The sequence below is a fragment of the Odocoileus virginianus genome, chromosome 27 (genome assembly GCF_023699985.2).
Source record: "Odocoileus virginianus isolate 20LAN1187 ecotype Illinois chromosome 27, Ovbor_1.2, whole genome shotgun sequence".
Taxonomy (NCBI): Eukaryota; Metazoa; Chordata; class Mammalia; order Artiodactyla; family Cervidae; genus Odocoileus; species Odocoileus virginianus.
In genome coordinates, this window is record NC_069700.1 from 32,807,446 (window position 1) to 32,829,258 (window position 21,813).

The 21,813-nt window shown below is 49.1% G+C and overlaps 1 protein-coding gene across 3 annotated transcripts in view; it reads left to right on the forward strand.

Moving 5' to 3' along the window:
• Window positions 1-21,813, forward strand: part of CPNE5 (copine 5) — a 104,953-nt gene that overhangs the window by 51,301 nt on the left and 31,839 nt on the right. For all 3 annotated transcript variants that reach the window (XM_070456528.1, XM_070456529.1, XM_070456530.1), the window contains 2 exons: window positions 12,956-13,059; window positions 19,930-20,034. In XM_070456528.1, coding sequence (XP_070312629.1) covers window positions 12,956-13,059; window positions 19,930-20,034 — 209 coding nt within the window. The remainder of the gene's footprint in view (window positions 1-12,955; window positions 13,060-19,929; window positions 20,035-21,813) is intronic.

Here is a 21,813-nt window from a genome sequence, read left to right on the forward strand (position 1 = left end):
CGACTCTTTGTGACCCCATGAACTGCAGCTGAGCAGGGTTCCCTGTCCATCACCAACTCCCAGAGCCTGCTCAAACTCATGTCCATCGAGTCAGTGATGCCATCCAACCATCTCATCCTCTGTCGTCCCCTTCTCCTCCTGCCTTCAATCTTGCCCAGCATCAGGGGCTTTTCCAATGAGTCAACTCTTCGCATGAGGTGGCCAAAGTACTGGAGTTTCAGGGAGAGAACAAAGGTGAGAACATAGCTGATATGTAGACTAGAGGTCTATTCAAGCTTCCCGAGCCTCAGTTTCTCCACCTGTACGCTGGGGCTGATAGACTTGCTGTGAAGATTAAAGGAGATTGTGACGGTGACTGTGCCCAAGAGGCTCTCCTCCTCGTGGGTTTCTGGGGAAGACTGAACCTGAATTCCCTGAAGCCTAAATCCAGTTTGCCCTCAGGCTTCTAACTCTGTCGGTGGCTTCCTCCCTGGTTTATAATTAGACAAAGGAATACAAACAAAAGTGCTTTGGAAATTTTAAAGCTCTAGACAGTGCTGGGTGCTGCTATTGGTCTAGTTTTCCGGGATTGGTAAACAGTGTGTGTTTAGGCTCTCCTCCTCCTCCTCTCCCACTCTGCCCTCCCCCACCCGCATCCGCGGATGGCAGCAGCTTCTTTGATTTAAGCAGTTTCAGAGCAAGGGGGGGGGGGGGGGGCTCCCTCCCTTCCTCTTGAGATTGTCAGCTCCTTTTCTTTGGGGGCATCTTTGGCTGAGTTCTGTCTTTCCCTAGAATACTTGCAAGGAAAAAGAGACTAATTCCCAGCATCTGGCTGAATTAAAATAATTACATCTGATCGGCTTTGCTTCTGTCATCCCAGCATTCAGTAGGAGGATCAAAGGAAGAGGGTGGAGTCTGAGAGAGGGTTTTTCACCAGAGCTGGGCTTCCTGCTCAAACGAATATACTCTCCTGGAGCAGACAAACCCTCCCTTCATCCATGGGGATGGTGTGGGCGGGCAGGGACCAGAGAAGGATTAGAGTTGACTCCAGAGAGTCACCACCATGCTTTGATGGGTTATAGAAAAGCCATTCTCATCGAGAATTTAAATACCAAGAAAGTTCCAACAATCAGGATTTGACCCCAGATATTATTTGGTGATACCTGATGTTGACAAGGCTGAGCTTAATCTCCTGAAGGGCCTCCGAATCACCAAAGAATTCATTATGGTCAGCAGTAAGACAGTGATTATTGCGTATAATACTGACCAATATTTGCATAGTCCTCACAGTTGCTTAAGACTCTCATGGTGACAGTCTATGTGATCATTCACCATGGACTCAGGGGCCTTCCCTGCTGGCTCAGACAGTAAAGAATCTGCCTGCAATGCAGGAGACAGGGGTTCTATCCCTGGGTCTGGACGATCCCCTGGAGAAGGGCATGGCAACCCACTTCAGTATTCTTGCCTGGAAAATCCCATGGACAAAGGAGCCTGGCAGGCTATAGTCCAAGGGATCACAACTGAACAACTAACACTTTCACCTTCGTGGGACTCAGGGCTGGGTAGGTGTGAGTGACCCAGTGTCCAGATGCAGAGAAGTTGGAGTGGCCTGGCTAAGACTGCAGGATTCTAACCCGAGCCTGGGGTCTGGGAGTGTTTCCCTCACCCAGTGAAGTTCTGAACCTTCACGGCACATGGAACAGCTATGGGCTTTGTCAGGCCAGTAGCCTTTAGTAGGCCTGATGAGTGGCTGGACTTCTAGAGAGAGGCAGGAGGGTGTTGTGGGTGTGGGTGGTGACTAGCTCCTAGGCTTCCCCTTCCCAGACCCCTAGCTGCCCCTAGGCCTGCCAGGCAGCCAGACAGCCTCGCTCTGGAGCCAGGAGTCCCTGACCAGATGCACATTCTCAATGCCATCCAGTCAGGTCCCTGCACACACTGGCAAGAATGTGACTCAACTCTCACCAGTCAAGGAAGGCAAAGCTTCACCTGGTAGCTCTCCCTCCCCATCCCCTTCTAGGTATCAGCAGCCTGGCAAATAGATGGGGAAACAATGGAAACAGTGACAGACTTTATTTTCTTGGGCTCCAGACTCACTGCAGATGGTGACTGCAGCCATGAAATTAAAAGACGCTTGCTCCTTGGAAGAAAAGCTATGACCAACATAGACAGCATATTAAAAAGCTGAGACATTACTTTGCCTACAAAGTTCCGTCTAGTCAAAGCTATGATTTTTCCAGTAGTCAGGTATGGATGTGAGAGGTGGACCATAAAGAAGGCTGAACACCAAAGAATTGATAGTTTTGAGCTGTGGTGTTGGAAAAGACTCTCGAGAGTCCCTTGGACTGCAAGGAGATCAAACCAGTCAATCCTAAAGGAAATCAATCCTGAATATTCATTAGAAGGACTGATGCTGAAATTGAAGCTCCAATACTTTGGCCACGTGAAGCGAAGAGCTGACTCATTGCAAAAAACCCTGATGCTGGGAAAGATTGAGGCAGGAGGAGAAGGGGACGACAGAGGATGAGATGGTTGGATGGCATCACCAACTCAATGGACATGAGTTTGAGCAAGCTCCGGGAGATGGTGAAGGACAAGGTAGACTGGTGTGCTGCAGTCCATGGGGTCGCAAAGAAGCGGACACGACTGAGCGACTGAACAATAACAAAGCCTGCTCGTGTTTTCATTCATTTCATTTCATTAAATATGCTTTGGCTCAGTTCATGCCCTCCCAAAGTTCTCAATTTTGTATGAAAGACAGAAATTGCCAGCCAGCAATCACTGTACAGCAGGGTCATCAATCCTGTCAGACCCACTGCCTCTTTTTTATGACAAATATTTTACAGCACTCTTTACTATCCTGAAGGAAAATTCTTGGACATAGCATATAATATGCCAAAATACATACAAGTGAGGCAGTGAGCCCTTGCAACTACCTAGAGGAAGATCAGTCCAGACAAAGAATACCAAAGCTCTTGTAAAGGAAGGAGCAGGAAAACAATAATGAGTGACATCAGAGAGGCAAGGGTGTGGGTGAATGTGGGGGCCAGGTGGTGTGGGACTTTGTGGATGGGGAGCTTAGCTTTGAACCCTGATAAAGTCAGAACTCTCATTGTTCTAAAGACAAACTTCAGAGAGAGCCCAGTATCTCCATATGGGAGTCTTGGGAAGATTCCAGGAGGAAGAGGGAGAAAGATAGGAAGAAAGAGGTAAGGTGAAGTGGGGGAAGTGGTGAAGGTTTCCTGAGACCCAAAATATGCAGGTTGATCTTTGGGAAAGATTGTGTGTGTGTGTGTGTGTGTGTGTGTGTGTGTGTGGTCAGCACAGCTATGTGCCCTGCATGATGAATAATCAGCATTCAGATATCACCCTTTTATTTTTTATTTTTTTAAAGGAAGAGCAGGTACTTATTTATTTTTGGTTGCACTTGGTCTTCGTTGCTGCGTGGGCTTTCTCTTCTTGCAGGGGCTACTCCACTTGCGGTGCGCCAGCTTCTTTCTCATTGCAGTGCTTCTCTTGTTGCAAAGTACAGGCATGTGGGCTTTAGTTAGTAGTTAGGCATTCAGGCTCAGTAGTTGTAGGACATGGACTTCATTGCTCCATGGCCTTTGGGATCTTCCCAGACCAGGAATCAAACCCATGTCATCTGCATTGGCAGGCAGATTCCTATCCACTGTACCACCAGGGAAGTCCCAGACATCACCCTTTTAAAAAGTTAGTTTGCAATATTTTGGTCTTAGAAATCATCTTTCTCGTTAACAAGAACAACAAGCAGAGTGAAAGAAAAGAAAACAAAAACGTTTTTCCTGATGCTGAAAAAATAACATGTTCCTGACTGTTGAAAATACAAAAGACTAGAACCATCACCAAGAGATAATCACTGTTGACATTTTGAAGCCTTTCCTCCAAGGCTTTTTTTCTGTGTGTCCAAGACTATAGCTTTTTCTTATAATTAGTAGAATATGATATCCAGATTTATTTTCCCATGTCATTATTCTTAGAAGACATATTTAATAGCTATATATCAATTCTCTGTTGTATGGATGGGCCATAATTTATTAAATCTATTCTGTTAAAGGAAAACAATATAATTAATACCTTGAACATCCTCATAGCTGACTTGTTCCTTTTTTCTTTGAACTTTAGTTGATGGAGTTTGGTTAGTATCCTAGACACACAGGCTCAATGAGTGGGAGGAAAAATGGTCAATCTGCAATTCTTCGCCTGTGAATGACCACATCAACAGATACACAACTGATTGGCTTGCTTGAGAAGCCAGTCATTAAGACAGCAGAGAAAAACCAGCTTGACCTCAATGTGGTTATTCAGTCGATGTTTAGAGACAGGCCCAGCTCCTAGACCAGCTTGAATACTCACCATCTGTGTGAGAATAAACTGTAGCCTATGGAGTCTTCACCACCATCCCTAATGCCTACACCCAGGTCTCCTGCTTCTGCAGGCTTACCCAGGCAAGCAGGGGCTCCTGGGCTGTGCTCCTCTGTGAATGCAAGAGCCCTTCCCGAGGGCACTGGCCACAGAATCACCCCCAACTCGGAGTCGTGTTCACCCCTCTGGGGGTGCTACGTCTCAGAGTTGTGGATAATGATCCGTTTTCTTACCTATTTAAATTTAATTTTTAGTTTATACTGGGATATAGTTGATTTGCGATGTTGTGTTAGTTTCGGGTGTATATGTGTGTGTATGCATGCTCAGTCATGTACAACTCTGCAACCCCATGGACTGTGGCCCGCCAGGCTCCTCTGTCCATGGAATCCTCCAGGCAAGAATACTGGAGTGGGTTGCCATCAGAACAATTCAGTGATACATTTACATTTATTCATTCTTTTTTCAGGTTCTTTTCCCTTACAGGTTCTTTCTTTTCAGTGTCTTCATTTTTCTGACTAAAAAAGACAGTGCACTAATTCCAGGAAATTTGGGAAACATTGCAAATATTAAGGAGAAGACCATAAATGTCACTATGTTCCACATCTATTTAAAAGTGTTTCTTAGGGTACAGAATGTGAGCAGTAGGGCAAAGCGATTAAGAACCTGGGCTCTGGATCCAGACCAAATGTCATTGCTTACTAGCTCTGTGACCCTGGGCAAGCTGCTTGACCTTTCTGTGCCTCAGTTTCTTCATTTGTAAATGGCTTTATTTTATTTAAAATAGATTTTTTATATTTTAGGTATCATGGATTTTTTTTTTTTTTTGCATTGGATTTGGTTTTTTTTAATATCGCATTAAAATCTTTATTTTGATTACTGAGATTTTTGGAGTCGCCTAAATTTTGCACTGGCCTTATCCTGGCTCTCACCCTGGGAGCTGCTAGCAAGACTCAACCAGAGTAACCTTCCATTCTCCCCCCCTGGCTGTGGCTACCCTCTCCCAGCCTTCAGCCCACCCGCTGACCTCTGGCCTCCAAGGCCCTCTCCTGGGTCAGGGAGGGCTACCATGTTAGAGTGGGCCAGGCCACCACCCCAGAGAGAAAGGCTGTTTGCGCTGTGGTCTCCCCAGCAGCCTGATTAACATGCGGAAAGATGCAAATTGAAGCAATCCTGCTGTTAGAGAAGAACTTAATATGTTTTTTAAAAAGATGGGGTGAAAAGGCAGAAATTGCAGAAAATTATATATTGCCGGAGCTGTTTTACCATCCCTGCAGTTGATTCCAGAGATGCTTCTGGTTTGGGAAAGGCATTTTATGTGCTCAGGGAGCCCCCCTCTCTCTCACTGAGAATGTCAACCCGCAGGATCTTTGACCCTTGGCCAGATTTTGCTGCTCCCTAATCCTGCTTGCCCAGTACATTTTATTGCCTCTTCTGGAGTCACATCTATATCAAGGGCTGATTCATTTATTAGCCCTTATTTAAGAGGAATAGTCAAAGCATAGTAAATACGACTTTTACCATGTGAAAGCGTGAAAGTGTTAATCAGTCGTGTCTGACTCTTTACAATTCTATGGACTGTAGCCCACCAGGCTCCTCTGTCCATGGATTCTCCAGGCAAGAATGCTGGAGTGGGTAGCCATTCCCTTCTCCAGGGGATCTTTCCAATCCAGGGATTGAACCTGAGTCTCCTGCATTGCAGGCAGAGTCTTTACTGTCTAAGCTACCAGGGAAGCCCAACAACCCATATCCCACACCACCTTCAAAAGTAAGACCCTCAGCAGCTCCAAGTTCCTCGTCTCAAGGGCTCCCCATGGGCTGCGCACCCTTTAGGGAGGAAGGGTGCCTTGGTTACAGCCTAGAAAGTTTCTGAAGTTCTGTCTTATGCCCAAGGATTTGAATGGCCCCATACTGTTTATCATAATGGACTTTTGGGTCTAGATGGTGTTAGGAAGGACAGATCAAGTTGAACAACCAAACAAACCTGTATCAATGCCTCACACATATTTGCTGTGGGGGTGTGGTAGGGGAACGAGGTGTGGCTCACTGATGGATTTTTCCAGTTAGATGAATTTCAGAGCCAATCTTTTATCTTTTTTTTTTTTTTGACTAGTTTGCACAGAGGAGACTTCTAAAATGGATTTCACACTTCTCTGACTTCTCAAACTGAGACTGCAGAACATAATTAAACTTATCTTGATGATTCGAGGTCATCATTTGGAATCTCAGTTATTAATCTTGAGAGCCAGACTGTCTGGTTTCAATCCGAGCTTCTCTTATTAAGCTTTGTGGCTTCAGGAAAGAGCATTAACCTCTCTGTGCCTCAGTTTCCTTAGCTTTAAAATAGGAATAACCATTGTATTTATCATAAACACTACTGGACACTGGCAATTTCATGTGGGGCAGCCTAGGAGTAAATGACACTCAGAAAGTGTTGACTTCAATTCTTTTATTTATTTAATTTTTAAAATTTTATTTATTCATTTATTTTTGGCTGTGCATGGACTTGTCCCGAGTTGTGGCGAGCAGGGTCTGCTCTCTAGTTGTGGTGTGCAGGCCTCTCATTGCAGTGGCTTCTCTTGGAGCACGGGCCCTTAGGGCATGTGGGCTTCAGTAGTTGTGGTTCCCGGGCTCTAGAGCACAGGCGCAATAGCTGTGGCACATAAGCTTAGTTACTCCGCAGTAGGTGGGATCTTCCCGGATCAGGGATTGAACCTGTGTCTCCCACTTTGGCAGGGGGATTCTTCACCAGTGAGCCACTAGGGCAGCCCCTCAAATTTGGATTAGATGTAGTGGCTTTACAATGCTGTGTTATTTTCTGCTGTGGCCCTGATTCTTTTAGCTGTCCTATGCTAGGCTCGGTGGACTGGTTCTTAACATATATTATCTCCCTTGGTCTTCCAAACAGTCTCAAGGAGAAGTCTCCATTTTTCCAGAGGAGAATACCAAGACTTAGGTGGAACTGCTTGCCACACACAGCTCAGCTGGCAAGTGGGGGTGGGGGGGTGGGGGTCTAATCAGGTGCTGGGGCTCCTTTGTGCTGTTTTCTCTGTCAGGCACTGTGCTGGGACCATGGCCCTCCCAGTGGAGCCCTAAATGATCCTGGAAGTTGTGGTCTGTTAAGTTCTGCATTAATACTTTTCTGATATTTCTACTCCCCTTCCTGATCTTGCAGGGCCCCCCATGGGGTTTCCTAGGCAGGAAAAATAAAAGCCTGTTCCTCTGGCTTTTGTGGCATCTGTTTTGGTTGTTTTAAATATATGTATGCATTTTATTGGGCTTCCCTGGGGCTCAGACAGTAAAGAATCTGCCAGCAATGCAGGAGACCTGAGTTCGAACTCTGAGTCGGGAAGATCCCCTGGAGAAGGGAATGGCAACCCATTCCTGTGTTCTTGCACGGAGAATTCCATGGACAGTGGAACCTCGTGGGCTGCAGTCCATCAGGTTGCAGAGTCAGACACAACTGAGTAACTAAAACACACATATGCATTTTACAGTCAGCCAGTATAGACTGTCTTGTGTATCATCTGTGTTCATTCAGGTGAGGGTGTCACACAGGTGACCTCCAGCTGTGGGAGAGTTCACTGTGACAACCACCAAGCTATGTCCTAGGGAGGCTGCAGGGACCCTGGATTCTCAAACTGTCCCCTGAGCACCAGCCTTCCCCAGATGCCACCCCATATGGTCCCTGTGGCATTGGCACCAGAACCTAAGCTGTCCAGCTTTAAAGGACAGTGGTGGTCATACTATCCACCACATCACCTTTTAGATGAAGAAGCAGGAAGAGGGCTTGAAGAATTGCTGGGACTTGCTGGAACTCAGAGCTCTGTGTACCTTGGTGGGGCTCCTCCTCAGCAGAGTATGGTCCTCTCTGTTTTCTGATATTACTAATGGTTCCATCCAGGGGGAGCAGCCAGGACCCACTTGATGGGCATGTGATCTGTTCACTGGGGCTTCCCAGGTGGCGCTATTGTAAAGAACCCACCTGCCAATGCAGAAGACATAAGGGACATGGGTTCGATCCCGGGGTCGGGAAGATTCCCTGGAGGAGAACATGGCAATCTACTCCAATATTCTTGCCTGGAGAATCCCATGGACAGAGGAGCCTGGTGGGCTACAGTCCATAGGGTTGTAAAGAGTTGGACAGGACTGAAGTGACTTAGCATGCATGCATGATCTGTTCAGCCACACAAGACCTACTCTTGGCTTAATACTCTGCTGTCACAGTCTTGAAATCTCTTAATACTCTTTGAAAAAAGGACCTCACCTTTTCCCTTGGCACTGGGTCCCACAAATTATACAGCCAGTGCACAGTGCAGGGGGGTGAGGGGAGCCCACCAGGTCCTATGCTGCCTCCTTTTCCTAGGCCTTGGGATGGAGCTCCCCAGGAAAGCATTTAGGTGCCCCCTCCATCCAGCATGAGATGCGATAGGAAATTTCTCCTGGGTAGAGCTAATAACTGTTAGAAGTGAACTTCAGTTCAGTCACTCAGTTGTGCCTGACTCTTTGCGACCATGGACTGCAGCATGCCAGGCTTCTCTGTCCATCACCAACTTCTGGAGCTTGCTCAAACTCATGGCCATCGAGTTGGTGATACTATCCAACCATCTCATCCTCTATCCTCCCCTTCTCCTGCCCTCAATCTTTCCCAGCATCAGGGTCTTTTCAGATGAACCAGTTCTTCACATTGGTGGCCAAAGTATTGGAGTTTCAGCTTCAGCATCAGTCCTTCCAATGAATATTCAGGACTAATCTTCTTTAGGATGGATTGGTTTGATCTCCTTCCAGAACAAGGGACTCTCAAGAGTCTTCTCCAACACCACAGCTCAAAAGCATCATTCTTCGGTGCTCAGCTTTCTTTATAGTCCAGCTCCCACATCCATACATGACTACTGGAAAAATCATAGCTTTGACTAGACGGAACTTTGTTGGCAAAGTAATGTCTCGGCTTTTTAATATGCTGTCTAGGTTGGTCATAGCTTTTCTTCCAAGGGACAAGTGTCTTTTAATTTCATGGCTGCAGTCACCATCTGCAGAAATTTTGGAGCCCCCAAAAATAAAGTCTGTCACTGTTTCCATTGTTTCCCCATCTATTTGCCATGAAGTGATGGGACCAGATGCCCCAATCTTAGTTTTTTGAATGTTGAGTATTAAGCCAGCTTTTCCACTCTCCTCTTTCACTTTCATCAAGAGGCTCTTTAGTTCTTCACTTTCTGCCATAAAGGTGGTGTATCTGAGGTTATTGATATTTCTCCTGGCAACCTTGATTCAGCTTGTGCTTCATCCAGCCTGGCATTTCACATGATGTACTCTTGGTACAAGTTAAATAAGCAGGATGACAATACTTTCCCAATTTGGAACCAGTCTGTTGTTCTGTGTCCGGTTCTAACTATTGCTTCTTGACTTGCATACAGATTTCTCAGGAGGCAGGTCAGGTGGTCTGGTATTCCCATCTTTTGAAGAATTTTCCAGTTTGTTTTTATCCACATAGTCAAAGGCTTTGGCATAGTCAATAAAGCAGAAGTAGATGTTTTTCTGGAAGTCTCTTGCTTTTTTGATGATCCAAGGGATGTTGGCAATTTGATCTCTGGTTCTTTTGCCTTTTACTTATTAGCATGTGAGATGAGTGCAATTGTGCAGTAGTTTGAACATTCCTGGGCATTGCCTTTCTTTGGGATTGGAATGAAAATTGGCCTTTTCCAGTCCCATGGCCACTGCTGAGTTTTCCAAATTTGCTGGCATATTGAGTGCAGCACTTTCACAGCATCACCTTTTAGGATTTGGATTTAGCTCAACTGGAATTCCAACACCTCCACTAGCTTTGTTCGTAGAGATGCTTCCTAAGGCCCACTTGACTTCGCATTCCAGGATGTCTGGCTCTAGGTGAGTGATCACACCATCGTGATTATCTGGGTCATGAAGATCTTTTTTGTATAGTTCTTCTGTGTATTCTTGCCACCTCTTCTTAATATCTTCTGCTTCTGTTAGGTCCATACCATTTCTGCCCTTTATTGTGCCCATCTTTGCTCCCTTAGAAGGCTAAAGATATTTCTGGGAGGGTGTGAGGGACAGCCCTGAAGGCTAAGTGCCTTCATTACCACCACTGTGTCATCTTGAACGACCTCTAAAAGTCTGTTTCCTCATCTGTAAAATGGGGAGACTAGAGGAGTTACTTCATATATGTGTGTAAAGAGGGCTCAACACAGCACCTGGCATCGAGTAAGTGCTCAATAAGTCAGCCATTCTCTATTCCAGGTCTGAAGTCCTCATTTCTCAGGAGGCTCGCAGATTCCCAGAGTTTCTAAGTCTTGGAAGCCCCCAGTCCTGTCTCCTTGTCCCTCTCAGGTGGTCAGTGCTGAGGGACATGATAAAAGCTGCCACTACCTGGGCACCTCTGGATGCTGTGCCTGGGCACTGCCCCCAGGGCCTCCCTTCAGGGGACCCTTCAGCCCAGGCTAACTAGAGCCCAGCCCTGCCCTGAGTCAAAAGAAATCAGTGATAAGCAGGCCTCAGGAAGGGGCCTGCTCTGTGCTGGAAGAGGCATGACTCTGAAATCATGTTGCCTTCACACGTGTTGAATTTCTGCTCTGCCAGTTGCCAGCTGTTGATCTTGGGCAGGTTACCTAGCTTCTGCAACCTCCAGCGTCCTTATTTGTAAAATGAGGATTATTATGAAAGGGATGATTCTGAGGGCTAAATAAGCTAAGGCCGTAAAGCACTGAGCCAAGGGCTGGCCCACACAGATGGTAACTAATAGATGTTTGTGGAATCAATGAATGAATGAATAAGCTAGTGGTTGGAGCTGTTTGCTGTGGTTAGAGGCCCTTGAGGGAAGACTTGTGAGCTGGTAGAGGTGGGCGTGGGGCAGGGACAAGAGCCACACGTAGACAGGGGCGGGGAGGGAGAGGGGAGAAATATCCAGATCATCATAACTCGCACACACACAGTACTTCGTGTGCCTGTGTACTCCTCAACATACTCCTCAGTTAACTCATGTCATCCTCCAACAAGCCTACGAGGTGGTCTTTCCTGCACCCCCATTTTACAGATGAGGAGACTGAGCCCAGACAGCGTGAGTAACTTGAGCTAGATCACACAGCTAGTAAGGCATGGAGTGGAAGCAGGCAGCCTGGCTCCAGAGGCCATGTTCTTAACCAATATACCGTATCCACCGTCCCAAGCTTTTTTTCTTTTTTTACAAATTTATTTATTCATGACTGTGTTGGGTGTGGGTTGCTCTGGGCTTTCTCTAGTTGGGGAGAGTGGGGACTACTCTCTAGTTGCAGTGGGCAGGCTTCTCATTGCAGTGGCTTCTGCTCTTGTGGAGCACGGGCTCTAGGGTGCATGGACTCTAGGGTGCATGGGCTCAGTAGGTGTGGTGCACAGGCTTAGTTACCCCATGGCATGTGGGATCTTCCTGGACCAGGGATTGAACCCATGTCCCCTGCATTGGCAGGTGAGTTCTTAACCACTGGACTACCAGGGAAGTCCCCCACCCCAAGCTTTGACCATATCCTTTGAGCTGTGAGAGGTGGCATCTTCATCTCTGCCACCGCTCTGGTCCTCACTGGGCTATGAGACTGATCTCCAGAGACCCTCTTCTCCACTGAGAAGAAACAGGCAACATGAGAGAGTGGGTATTTCCCGACAGGCCCAGCCCTTGAGCACAGCCCAGGCCCCAGGGACCATCACCAGAACCCTAAACTCTGGCCACTTGGCAGCTGACTTGTTGGGATGCAGAGCTTTCAGGTTGAAGAGCTCACACGGGGATGGGCAAAGAGGAGGATGCAAGGGCATCTGTTGGCCACAGCGAGCCGGGGGGCCTGGAGCCGTGTGAGAGGAGGCGCCCAGGATCCTCACGGGGCCTGGGTACCTGCCACGTGCTCTTGGGCTGAGGGTTGGGTTGGCCAGGGCCGTTAACTCATCAGAGGAGTCAGAAACCCAGGGCTCTGTTTGGTAAACCTGTGGGGGTCGTTCCCTGCTCTGAGCTGTAAGATGAGGGAGCAGGGGTCACGGTCTAGCTGTACCCGCCTCAGAATTAGGTGGGTCTTGTGTGCATCAGTGCATGTGGAAGGCATGCTTAAACTCGGGAACCACACAATCCTGTGAGGTAATGAGGCTATGTGGACCGCGAGGGCTCTGGGGCTGGGTGGCCAAGCTCAGAGTGGCTCGGGTTAGTCATTTCACTCGGTACAACAGTGATGACACCACGTGTGTGAGCCTTGACCGGGTGGGTGACGTGCCTGCAACGTGCTCTCCTTCAGTGCTCACCACAGCCCTCTGCGCTGTGCGCTGTAATCAGCCCCATGTCACAGAGGGGAAACTGAGGCTCCGAGAGGTCACCTCCTCATCTGGTCACACAGCAGCGAAGTGGCGGAGCCAGGACTCTAACTGCGGCAGGCCGGCTCCACGGCCCAGCTGCTCCGCCACACCTGCTGGCTGGGGCTGTCTGAAGACAAAATGGGACCCTCGAAAGTGTGAGCTCAGGGCCTGGCACCTTGTGCCAGGCAAATGCGAACTGCTGCTGTCCTTTCTAACTGGCTTGGTGCCTGGAATCCCCAGGCCTCACACCCCTGTTCTCCTTCCTCCCCACCAGGACGTCGCCACAATGCAATTCTGTGCCAACAAGCTGGACAAGAAGGATTTCTTTGGGAAGTCTGACCCCTTCTTGGTGTTCTACAGAAGCAACGAGGATGGAACGTGAGTTATCCAGTAACACTTCACCCCCCACTTCCAGGGGCGTGGGTTGGGAGGGGGGGCTGAACAGTGATGACTTGCTGGGTCGGCTGGCTTGGGCCATCTCCCCCTGGGGCTGCTCTGGGGCCCCTGCTCTGGGGAGACATCAAGGGGCCCCAGGAGCTCCAGGGGCTCCTGGCTGCACAGATGGGGCTGGTGGGGGACAGATGGCAAGCCCTCAGTGACATTCTGAGGGTCTTAGTGATGGCAAGTGCTGAGCATGTCAGAGATGGAGGCAAAAACAAGCGAGAACTCGGGGTCCCTCTGACAGTTCACTCCTTCTTCAACATCGATCAGTCCCCATCTCTAAACCTAGTCTTCACCCATCCACAGCCCTCTGACACTCCACGACACATGTCCCCCCACTTCTTCCTCCTCAGCATGGCAAATCTGCACCCATCTCCCCACCTGGCCCCACACTCTGCCACAGGCTTCATTCAAACTCCCTCCCATCTTTGAAACCAGCTCCCCGCTCCCCAATCTCCTTCTCTCCTCTCCTTCATCTGGAAGCCACCCACAGTGTGATGGAAAGACACACGACTCCTTAGCCAATGTAGGTCACTGATGCACACAGAGGCACAGATTCTAGGTTGAGGGTCTGGGGACCTGAGTCCTCTCCACCAACCGGCTGTGTGACCCCAGGCAAGTGTGCCCCCTCTCTGGGCCTGTTTTGTCATCAGTGAAATGATCTGGTTGAACGAGGCGGTCTCCACGGTCTCTTTAAGCATCATAGCTCTGGGAGGCTGTGGCCACTTATGGCTGGGATTCTGCAGAATGAGGAAGCAATGGGGCCAGGGAGGTTAATTAGAGAAGCGCTGCTGGAGAGGGGAACTGGGGAGCAGGTTTTGAAGGAGAGAAAGAAAATGGGTCCATGAGGGTTGGGGGCTGGGAGGCGAGGGGAGGCTCAGGGAAGAATAACAGTCTAGAGAAAATGTGTGTGCAGAACTAGTGTGTCCTGAGCAGAGGGCAGGGAGGCCTTGCTAAGGCCCCTAGAATCTGAAATTCTGGGTGGGTGGGTGTGTGTTGGGTGGGTGTGTGTTGGGGGGCAGGGCAGCAGCAGAGAGGAGGTGTTTCACTTCAAGGGAAAAACGGATTTTTAAACCTGAACGTACAAAACAAGGGAAATTTGGTACGATCATTTGCATAACAAAAGGATTCTTTGTCTCACCAGAGGACTCCTAGCAGAATTTCTTTAAATAATCCTTGTTGACTTTGACTTGACTTGAGGGAGGGAGGAACTGGTCGGAGTGATGTTCTGGGCGCCCATGGAAAAGTCCACGCAGCTCCCCTCGGGCGGGGCCGCGCCAGGGCTCGTCTCAGAGGGCAGGGCCGGCGGGCCGGCAGCGGGGAGGGGCTCGGGCTGTGGAGCAGGCGAGGGGTGTGTTGCCGGGTGTCTGCCCGTGATTAATCCGGCAGCGCGGTGTGTAGGATGGACGGGGAGGGGGCGGGGGCTGGGAGAGGCTCGTGACTGACACGGTGAGCAGGTGGGAGGTGCTGAGCCCGGCGAGCTGCGCCGTGAAGACCGGCAGGGGCGGAGGCGGGAGGGGAGGATGGGGCGAGCGGCCGGTGCAAGGCCTGGCCTGGCAGAACTGGGGTGGGGGCTGCAGCCACACCCCCGCCCGGTAGAGGAACTGCGGGGAACCCGAGTGTTGAAAACAGCAGAGGAGTTGGTCAGATGGGGCCGGCGATGGGGGGTTATTTGAGGGCGGGTTCCGCTGGAAGCAGGGGCTGGGGGCAAACCCAGGGCAGCTGGAGAAACTGATCCAGAGGGAGTGAAATGTCACGCCTGCCATCCCAGGAGGGAAAAGGGCAGGAAACATCCACGGAGCACCCCCTGTGCTCCCGGCCCTGTACATACCTTGTCTTCTTCAATCAGAATCACTCGTCTGGAAGCAGAAATGTGGTGACTGGACAGCCAGGCTCGGCCAGTAGCTGCCAGTCATCAGCTGTGTAACTTTAGGCGAGTGTCTGAGCTGATGGAACTTTCTGGGATGGTGGAAATGTTCTGTATCTCACTGTCCTGTATGGTCGCCACCATGTATAGCTGCTGAGCCCCTTGAAAGGGACTAGAGCGGCTGAGAAACTGATTTTTTTTTTTTTTTCATTTCGGTTAATTTAATGTAAATAGCCACGTGTGGCTAGTGGCTGCCATTCTGGGCAGTGGCGCGCTACCCTCTGCGGTTCAGTTTCTTAGCGATGGGGAAAATCCTAACACTTCCCTCCCAAGGAAGCCGTGAGGATTAAATGAGTTAATTCGGGTTATTAGAGCAGGGCCTGGCGGCATTCGTTACGGCTCTTTGAGGGGAGCTCAGCCACTTCCCTGGGGCTGCAAAGCTGGAGGCAGCGGCGCTGGGACCCCAGCTCGCATCTGTCTGAGGCTGTTAGTTCTCACCGCCCACCCCCGCACCCCACCTAGGGATCGTGTGTGTTGAAATGAATTGAACTGAGCTGGGAGATGACTGCGGGGACCATTTCCGCCCCAGGGCCTCGTCCCCCCACCCCCGCAGCAAGTACATCAGGGGATCAGGGGCCTGTGGATTTAGCGATGGAAAGGGGGAAGGTTGGGGGAGCCTAAAGAAAGAGGTTTCAGGCTGGAGTCTGAAGCGGAAAGCAGACCACACAGGGAGCAGGAAGAAAGACATATAGGGAGGGCGTGAGGCTTAAGAGCATAGCCAGCTTGCTCAGGCAGTCTGGCCGGCCTGGGCGGGAGCTCGAGAAGGCAGGGGTTCCGGGTTCCAAAAAGGTGAGGAGGCCGAGAGGGTCCACACTAGGTCTGGTGTCTGTTCAGGTGGGAAGTGAGGGTTTTTGCGGGGTGTGAACCTCCCCCGCCCCGCCCGGCGCAGCCAGTTGCTGCTCCAGAGTCTCCCTTCTGGCCACTCCCCTCATCCCTCCGCACCCCAGCCAGGCTCCTCTTCCTGACCGACCTGCTGCCCCAGCTGCGGGCAGCGGTGGCCCCTCCTCCCCGTCCCCATCCGTCTCATCACCAGCTCCGGGGTGTGGGGAGGTCTCCCACATGAGCCTCACACTCCAGCGGGTGGGCGAGAAGGAACACAGAAGAGAAATGCTGAGCTGTGGTGACAGGAGTGACATTTTGACTAGTTGTCAGAGAAGAAGTGGCACAGGGCTGTGTGCTCAAGGGTGGGGCCCAGGCACCTTCCCCTGTGACCTTTCCAAGCCAGGAGGTAGCTGGGGTGGGTGCTGGGGACTCTCAGGGGCACAGACCCGCCCTAAGCTCCACTCGGGCCCCCGGCTGCCCCTCCACGGGGGCTTCCAGGGCAGAGCCCCGTCAGGCATGGAGTGGGGAGTGGGCCGGGCACTGGATGGGCACCCAGCTGGGATGAAGCCAATTCTGCACTTTCAGTTTGCAAAGCAAGCTCCTGGATTCAGACTAGAAGAACCGAGAGGGTCTTAGAGATCATCTCAGCCAGGGGCTTTAATTTCACTGGCTTGAAATGCCAGTGAAAGCTATGGAAACTCTCCTTTGAGAAATACATTTATTTGTTAGTTCATTCCAAAAAAATATTACATGAACACCTAAGGGCCAGGTGCGCTTCTGAGAGCTAGAGTTATACCAGGGAACAAAGAAGACAAAACCTTGACCTTATGGAGCTTACATTTTGGTTTCAGACTGTAAAAGAAATGAGAAAGACCCTGTCAAATGTCAAATGGTGACAGATGGGATGAAAATAGCATATAGAAAGGGACTGCTGCTGCTGAGTCCATCAGTCGTGTCTGACTCTGTGCAACCCCATAGACGGCAGCCCACCAGGCTCCCGTCCCTGGGACTCTCCAGGCAAGAATACTGGAGTGGCAATGGTGAAAAATTGAAAGCATTTCCCCTAAAATCAGGAACAAGACAAGGGTGCCCACTCTCACCACTACTATTCAACATAGTTTTGGAAGTTTTGGCCACAGCAATCAGAGCAGGAAAAAAAGTAAAAGGAATCCAGATAGGAAAAGAAGAAGTGAAACGCTCGCTGTTTGCAGATGACATGATCCTCTACATAGAAAACCTTAAAGACTCTACCAGAAAATTACTAGAGCTAATCAACTAATATAGTAAAGTTGCAGGATATAAAATTAACACACAGAAATCCCTTGCATTCCTATACACTAACAATGAGAAAACAGAAAGAGAAATTAAGGAAACAATAGCATTCACCATTGCAACAAAAAGAATAAAATACTTAGGAGTATATCTACCTAAAGAAACAAAAGACCTATACATAGAAAACTATAAACCACTGATGAAAGAAATCAAAGAGGACACAAACAGATGGAGAAACATACCGTGTTCATGGATTGGAAGAATCAATATTGTCAAACTGGCTATTCTACCCAAAGCAATCTATAGATTCAATGCAATCCCTATTAAGCTACCAACGGTATTTTTCACAGAACTAGAACAAATAATTTCTCAATTTGTATGGAAATACAAAAAACCTCAAATAGCCAAAGTAATCTTGAGAAAGAAGAATGGAACTGGAGGAATCAACCTGCCTGACTTCAGGCTCTACTACAAAGCCACAGTCATCAAGACAGTATGGTACTAGCACAAAGACAGAAATATAGATCAATGGAACAGAATAGAAAGCCCAGAGATAAATCCACGAACCTATGGACACCTTATCTTCGACAAAGGAGGCAAGGATATACAATGGAAAAAAGACAACCTCTTTAACAAGTGGTGTTGGGAAAACTGGTCAACCACTTGTAAAAGAATGAAACTAGAACACTTTCTAACACCATACACAAAAATAAACTCAAAATGGATTAAAGATCTAAATGTAAGACCAGAAACTATAAAACTCCTAGAGGAGAACATAGGCAAAACCCTCTCCGACATAAATCACAGCAGGATCCTCTATGACCCACCTCCCAGAATATTGGAAATAAAAGCAAAAATAAGCAAATGGGACCTAATGAAACTTAAAAGCTCTTGCACAACAAAGGAAACTATAAGCAAGGTGAAAAGACAGCCATCAGATTGGGAGAAAATAATAGAAAATGAAGCAACAGACAAAGGACTAATCTCAAAAATATACAATCAACTCCTGCAGCTCAATTCCAGAAAAATAAATGACCCAATCAAAAAATGGGCCAAAGAACTAAACAGACATTTCTCCAAAGAAGACATACAGATGGCTAACAAACACATGAAAAGATGCTCAACATCACTCATCATCAGAGAAATGCAAATCAAAACCACAATGAGGTACCATTACACGCCAGTCAGGATGGCTACTATCCAAAAGTCTACAAGCAATAAATGCTGGAGAGGGTGTGGAGAAAAGGGAACCCTCTTACACTGTTGGTGGGAATGCAAACTAGTACAGCCGCTATGGAGAACAGTGTGGAAATTTGTTAAAAAACTGGAAATAGAACTGCCATATGACCCAGCAATACCACTTCTGGGCATACACACTGAGGAAACCAGATCTGAAAGAGACACGTGCACCCCAATGTTCATCGCAGCACTGTTGATAATAGCCAGGACATGGAAGCAACCTAGATGCCCATCAGCAGACAAATGGATGAGGAAGCTGTGGTACATATACACCATGGAATATTACTCAGCCATTAAAAAGAATTCATTTGAATCAGTTCTAATGAGATGGATGAAACTGGAGCCCATTATACAGAGTGAAGTAAGCCAGAAAGATAAAGAACATTACAGCATACTAACACATATATATGGAATTTAGAAAGATGGTAATGATAACCCTATATGCAAAACAGAAAAAGAGACACAGATGTACAGAACAGACTTTTGGACTCTGTGGGAGAAGGCGAGGGTGGGATGTTTCGAGAGAACAGCATCGAAACATGTATATTATCTATAGTGAAATAGATCACCAGCCCGGGTTGGATGCATGAGACAAGTGCTCGGGCCTGGTGCACTGGGGAGACTCAGAGGGATTGGGTAGAGAGGGAGGTGGGAGAGGGGATCGGGATGGGGAATACATGTAAATTCATGGCTGATTCATGTCAATGTATGACAAAACCCACTACAATATTGTAAAGTAATTAGCCTCCAACTAATAAAAATAAATGAAAAAAAAAAAAAAAAATACTGGAGTGGGATGCCATTTCTTTCTCCAATGCATGAAAGTGAAAAGTGAAAGTGAAGTCCCTCAGTCGTGACCGACTCTTAGCGACCCCATAGACTGCAGCCTACCAGGTTCCTTTGTCCATGGGATTTCCCAGGCAAGAGTACTGGAGTGGGGTGCCATTGCCTTCTCCATAGAAAGGGACTAGGAGCTGTCAAAATCAGGGGACCAGGGGGCTATAAAATCTAGATGATGGTGCTCTGGGCAGGTACTCATGTCACAGAGATGACATTTGATCAAACACCTGAAGGAAGCGATCAGGTGAGCCAGGAACATGGGAATCTGGATGAGAGTCATCCAGGCAGGGGACAGCAAGCACATGAACCTCAGACACCCAGTTCCACTGATGATTTCAAGGGTTCACAGGTTCCTAAAGCCCACCCCCAGATCCTTCCATGGGTTTTGGATAAAGAAAGTCTGATAGTGGCCAACTCCCTGGGATCACAGGTGAGGAAACAGAGGCCCAGAGGGGGACAGGCTTGTTCAAGGTCACCCAGAGAGCAGCAGGGGCCAGAACCACATCTCCTGACACTCCTGTCTGGTGCAGGAATCCTCTCTGCAGCGTTTTCGAGAGATGGCTGTCTAACTTCTGCTTGGATGCTGCTAGTGATGGGCAGCTCATCACCTCACAGAGCCATTCTTTCTACTGTGTGGCAACTGCCGAGATGAGCCCACCAGCCCCTCTGGTGTCAGGACTGATGGCCTTCCTTCTCTCCTCTGCCAGGTTCACCATCTGCCACAAGACGGAGGTCATGAAGAACACCCTAAATCCAGTCTGGCAAACTTTCTCCATTCCCGTGAGAGCCCTCTGCAACGGGGACTATGATCGGTGAGATGAGAAAATGTCCCTCTCCCCAAGCCCAGGTGCGGGGCGCACAGTCACGTGGATGAGGGCCAGTCCATTGGTAGGAGCAAACCTCCTGGAGCTGCATGCTGGTGGCCCTGTGCAGGATGGGCCTGGGAGTCCTCTGCCTCCCTGGGCAGTGTCTGCTTTTCATCTCTTCACAGCCCTTCCCTCCCCACGCCCCGCCTCTTTCCTCCCAATCTGAGTTCCCATTGGTGGAAGCCCACCCAGGCTGGGGGTGGGGGCTGGAAGGTACCGGGGATTTCTGGGAAGCCAGGGTGTTGGGGCGCTGGGCCTGGAGCTCAATGGCTGATCTTTTCACTGTGCCCCAGATGGCAGATATAATTGCAAGTAGAGGTGGCCTGGTCCCCACCAGCCCCAACTCCTGGCTGAGGGTCTCTGGGGAGTCAAGATCCTAGGATATGCTCTGCCAGACAAGTTGCCATAAGTGGGGGTTAGGATGCAGTGCAAAGAGCTTGTGGGATTTTTTTTGATCCTTCAAAGCCTACTCATAATACATGTCCTCACTGTTTGTGTGCAGATTGCTGAGTGTGGATGCCAGATACCTAATTTCTAATCCTGGCTCTGTGACGAAAAGGCACTGTCAACCTGGGCAGACTCTGGCCTGTCTGACCCTCAGTTTCCTCATCTGTAAATTGGGTATTTAAACATCCACCTACCTTGTAGGGCTGCTATGAAGCTCACATGATACAAGCTGTATAATAAGGCTCTGGTTTGGAGACCTGGGTTCAACTCCTGGGTCGGGAAGCTCCCATGGAGAAGAAAATGGCAACCCACTCCAGTATTCTTGCCTGGAGAATCCCATGGGCAGAGGAGCCCGGCAGGCTAGAGTTCATGAGATCGCAAGAGTCAGACGCGACTTAGTGCTGTCTTTCTTTCTTTCTTGCATAAAATGCTTCCCCGGTGGCTCGGCGGTAAGGTATCCATCTGCCAATGCAGGAGACACAGATTTGATCCCTGGGTCGGGAAGATTCCCTGTAGAAGGAAATGGCAACCCACTCCAGTATTCTTGCCTGGGAATTCTCAAAGACAGGGGAGCCTGGCGAGCTAGAGTCTATGGGGTTGCAAAAGAGTCAGACATGACTTAGAGACTAACAACAATGCATAAAACACCATTCAGCATTTCATCCACAAATGTTTGTTGACTCCCTGCCATGTGACAGGCACTGCGTTAGATGCTGGGAAGTCAGCAGGAAAACAGAACACACAGTCTTCACCCTTCACCCAACCTCTCGGAGTTTACATGCTAGTGGGGGAGGCAGACATTAATCCAATAATCACACAAAGAAACGTATAATTACAAATTGTGGTAAGTGCAGCGGGTGGGGGAGAGGGGTTTGTGGGATGGAGCTGTAACATGGAATTGGTCCGTGTTTAGTCACAAGAACCCAGCCTGGTTCCCTGGTGATTGCTAGAGCTGGTGGGTGAGCTGGTAGGGGCTCCTTGGTCAGGGCCGCCCAGGTGACCCTGAGGGAGCTGGCCCCTCTTCTGGCCCCTCCGACAGGAATGCTCGGCTGTCAGAACAGACACCTCAGTGCACCCCGACTGGTGGCATTGGTATGGGTTCCCCAGTATTCTGTTCCCAGTGGCTACTGACAGGGTATGTGCGGTGGGTGAGGGGACAGGAGTGAGCAGATGGTTGGCCTCCAGGCGCCCCTCTCCCTCCCTCTAAGGCTGCTGATCCAGGAGATGAAGCAGCTTCTTTTTCCTTCCTCTTGGCTGGGACAAAACCACCACAATTTA